At 45.1% G+C, this 3,433-nt stretch overlaps 1 protein-coding gene across 5 annotated transcripts in view; it reads right to left on the bottom strand.

Moving 5' to 3' along the window:
* LOC118342173 (eukaryotic translation initiation factor 4 gamma 1-like) overlaps nucleotides 1-3,433 on the bottom strand; it is a 29,454-nt gene that overhangs the window by 12,620 nt on the left and 13,401 nt on the right. For 4 of the 5 annotated variants that reach the window (XM_035680637.1, XM_035680636.1, XM_035680638.1 and 1 more), the window contains 3 exons: nucleotides 2,059-2,151; nucleotides 1,321-1,411; nucleotides 9-681 (listed from right to left, as the gene is read on the bottom strand). In XM_035680637.1, the coding sequence (XP_035536530.1) occupies nucleotides 9-681; nucleotides 1,321-1,411; nucleotides 2,059-2,151 (857 nt within the window). Of the gene's footprint in view, nucleotides 1-8; nucleotides 682-1,320; nucleotides 1,412-2,058; nucleotides 2,152-2,976; nucleotides 3,356-3,433 lie in introns of those variants that run through there. The other variant, XM_035680640.1, reaches the window with a different exon arrangement.

The following is a 3,433-nucleotide window of genomic DNA, read 5'->3' as shown; positions in this document are numbered from 1 at the left end:
TTGCTGGGACAACGGGTGCAGGCGCTGCCCGAGTGATGGCTGCAGAGGTCTGTACGACACACTGCTGGCTAATGTCAGGTTCAGCGATGGGGCTGTCGTCATGCTCGGCTGTACTGATGGCAGGCACCTCAGGGTCTTGTGGGGCCGGCAGTGGCAGGCCATTGGGGAGGCGGAGCTCCTCGGGCTGTGCAATGGGAGACTCCAGAGGGGCATCCAGGTGACAGGGTGGCAACACGACTGACAGCCTTTCTGGCTCCACCTCTGTGACACCGTTAGTGGTGGAGGGAGGAGCGAGGGGTGTGTCCGAAGAGGCAGCTGCCTCTTCTGCTTTAGCCTCCTCCTCCTTTGACTCTGTGGCTTTCTTGTCCGTTTTGTCTTTTGCAGCAGAGGAGGGGACAGGGTCAGGGAGCGGTGCAGGGTAGGCGGGCACCTCAGGCGCAGATTTAGGCGGTGGGGTGGGTTCCTTGCGAAGTGGGGGAGCATCCATCACATCTGCAACAGGAGGGCTTGGTGCAAGTGTGGAAATAGTGTCGAGAGGTGTGTCCTCTGCTTCTGATAGTAGAGGGGGTGAAGGGGGCTTAGTGTTCGTGTCAGAGGAGGTAGCCTCAGTGGGGATCGGGTCACTCTTAGCAAGTTCAGGGGTCTTTGACAAAGGAGGGGGCGTAGGTTTGCCTCTATCATCTGGAAGGTAAGAAAAAAAAATGACTCTGTTCAGTTCATTAATTATGTTTTCATAATCTACACTTGTCTGTCCCTCCATATATGGACCACCACATCATCAAAGGTGTTCATGAAGACTTTACAGACATAGGACCACATTCACCAAACAAAGCTCTTTAGATGCCACATTGTCTGATAATTAATTTCCTTGAACTAAGCTGCCTTCATGGTTATAACCGGACTAGCGGGTGAAGTCACCCCTACAGAAGAAAAACACATTTGTCTCATTTTTACACAATAAGATTAAATGCAGTAAGAATACTGCTGCCTAAGCTTAATATAAGATATATTAAAAGGCTAAATGAAAGCTAATGATAGCTTAGAAAACGCAAAGAGGAACATGCTGTTATTATTATTATTATTATTATTATTATTATCATCATTATCCTAAAGTACTTATGCAGCAAAATAACCAGCCACTGAAATAGTAAGCTCTTCAATAAAGTGTTAATAAACATGCCTTGGTTCTATATAGGTCCCCATATACTAAATAAAACAAACGAAAGCTTGTAATAAGCCAGGCAAATATTAGTAGCTAATGTAAAATATGAACAATATAACTTTGTGATATTGAATTTGAAAGACTCAAGTGGCACTCACCTGGTCGAACCACTGCTGGTGTAGCAGCAGCTGTGACGCTCTCACCGTTGGCCTGGGCCACTGCTGTACTTTCTGATCCAGATACGGCTGACTATTAGGAGACCAAAAGGTAAAGTATGACCTTAGTTGGTGAGGACAACACTAATTTTTCCACGACTAGAAAAAAAAAGTTTCATGTTGGCTATGAGCCGAACGTCAGGACTCTAAGAGCAAATCATAGATCAGTTTGAGTTTGACACATTTATGAGCACGTGCATTCTGCAGCATTCCCCATAAAGTAGTAACATATGGACAGCACAGGCAAGTAAATTCTTGTTTTAAATCTATTTGACATGCTATAATAGACAAGCCTTATATTTGCACAGTAGAAAGTACAAGAAACAAGACTATATATTTTTAATATGGACCCCCAGATAACAGCAGCCGTTACCAGCTAAAAACCATGGACTGCATAAACATGTATATATAAAGTATAAAGTAACTGTATATACGGTCTATGGTAACAACTAATGGGGTCCCAAATAAACACTAAACAAAAAACGTAATGTTCCCATGCACTGAAAGCATGTTGGGGAACTACACCAACCCTAATAAATTGCTATGAGTGTTAGTAAATCACAAAACTTTATTTGTACACTTTGCACAAGAGAATTAAGTAGGTGTCTAAAAATAAAACTAAACCCCTAATAGTGTGCTAGTGTGTTTGCTCTGCCGACTGTCTTTGGTGTTGTAGCTCACCTGTGGTGGGGTTGGGGTAGAGCCGCTTCGGCCCCCTGACATAATCTCCTCTGTAATGTCTCGACCTCCTTGGTTAGGGTCTCTTATTCTGATCTATGGTGGAGAGGAAAGAGATCCACTGTCAGGGTTAGAATACAAATGATGTCAGGAAGGACAGGGTAGAAGAAACAAATCTGTATGTGAAGGAAAGAGACCTGACTGTAAATGAAGAAGCGTACGGAGAAAGGTAAAGGGTTAAAATGTTTCAAGGTGAGGACAGCAGCATGTAAGAAAAGAGCCTTCCCATGATGCAAAGCCTACCTTGGTCAGCCTTTTCGGTGCGTATGACTCGCTAGCTGCCTCGCATTCAATGAAAGCTACATTTCTCACATTGTGAACACTGAGGCACACCAAATCCAAAAAACTAACCGCCACGCAAATTCCTCTGCTGTACAGCTGAATGTGCTTCAGCTTGTTAGTCACCGCTGAAGCTGTTCGACTGAGCGAGAATCAAGTTAACCAACTTCAAGACAAATTGTAAAACAAATTCCACTGCTGCTGTTTAAGTTGTTATGAAAATGCCTGACTCTCAAGAAGGCAATTCACAACCAGGCAGACACATAACACTCAGGCACAAGGAGAAAAAAAAAAAGTAAAGATCGGATCAATCACTCACAAGAAGTGCCCATACATTACAAACGCATGCTTTCTATTCAGCACTCTTTTTCTCTCACTCACACTCTACATACTTACTCTAGGAAGTCAGAACTGTCATGAAACTGGTGTGAGCAAGAAAGCTACTAAATAAAGTGACGCACACAGTCACTGCATGAGGATTAAACTGTAGAAGTTAACAGTGAGCTGCTAAAATACTGCTGCTCTCTGGCCTACTTTTGACTTTAAGAACAACAATATTTGCTTGTTGCTAGTGACCTTTACCTGGTTCAGTCCGTCAGCAACTCCTCTCCCGGAGGACTGCAAACCCTAGCGGGCCTCTCTCATCCTGGGGCTGGAGTAGCTGTTCCAGTGGACTTGGGGTTGGACTTAAAACCCCACACAGCAGGATGGTGGGTGGACGTAGCCAGCGTAGTTTTACCTCAGCTCAACTCGCACACATCCAGGCTGTGATAGAGAGCTACACGCCGGCAGAACAGGACAGAGCAGGGCTGGGCCTGACTGTCAGTAAGCTAGCTAGCAACTTGACTCACTCTCTCATACCCAGAACAGGGAGGGGTGGAGGGGAAAGGATAAAGCGACTGGCCTTGTAAAGCTATGGTATTGGAATGCACAAGCCCGCCCACAAAGACTAACAGACAGTTAAAGGGGCCGGAGGGGCAGGGTAGGGGGGAGGGGTGGTGGGAGGGTTTCCAGGAAAAAAAAAAGTTATCCTTATCAA

The sequence above is a fragment of the Morone saxatilis genome, unplaced genomic scaffold, assembly GCF_004916995.1.
Source record: "Morone saxatilis isolate NCDOM2014 unplaced genomic scaffold, NCSU_SB_2.0 Contig8, whole genome shotgun sequence".
Classification (NCBI taxonomy): domain Eukaryota; kingdom Metazoa; phylum Chordata; class Actinopteri; family Moronidae; genus Morone; species Morone saxatilis.
Note: the sequence above shows the minus strand (reverse complement) of the source record. Positions and strands in the feature narration are given on the sequence as shown.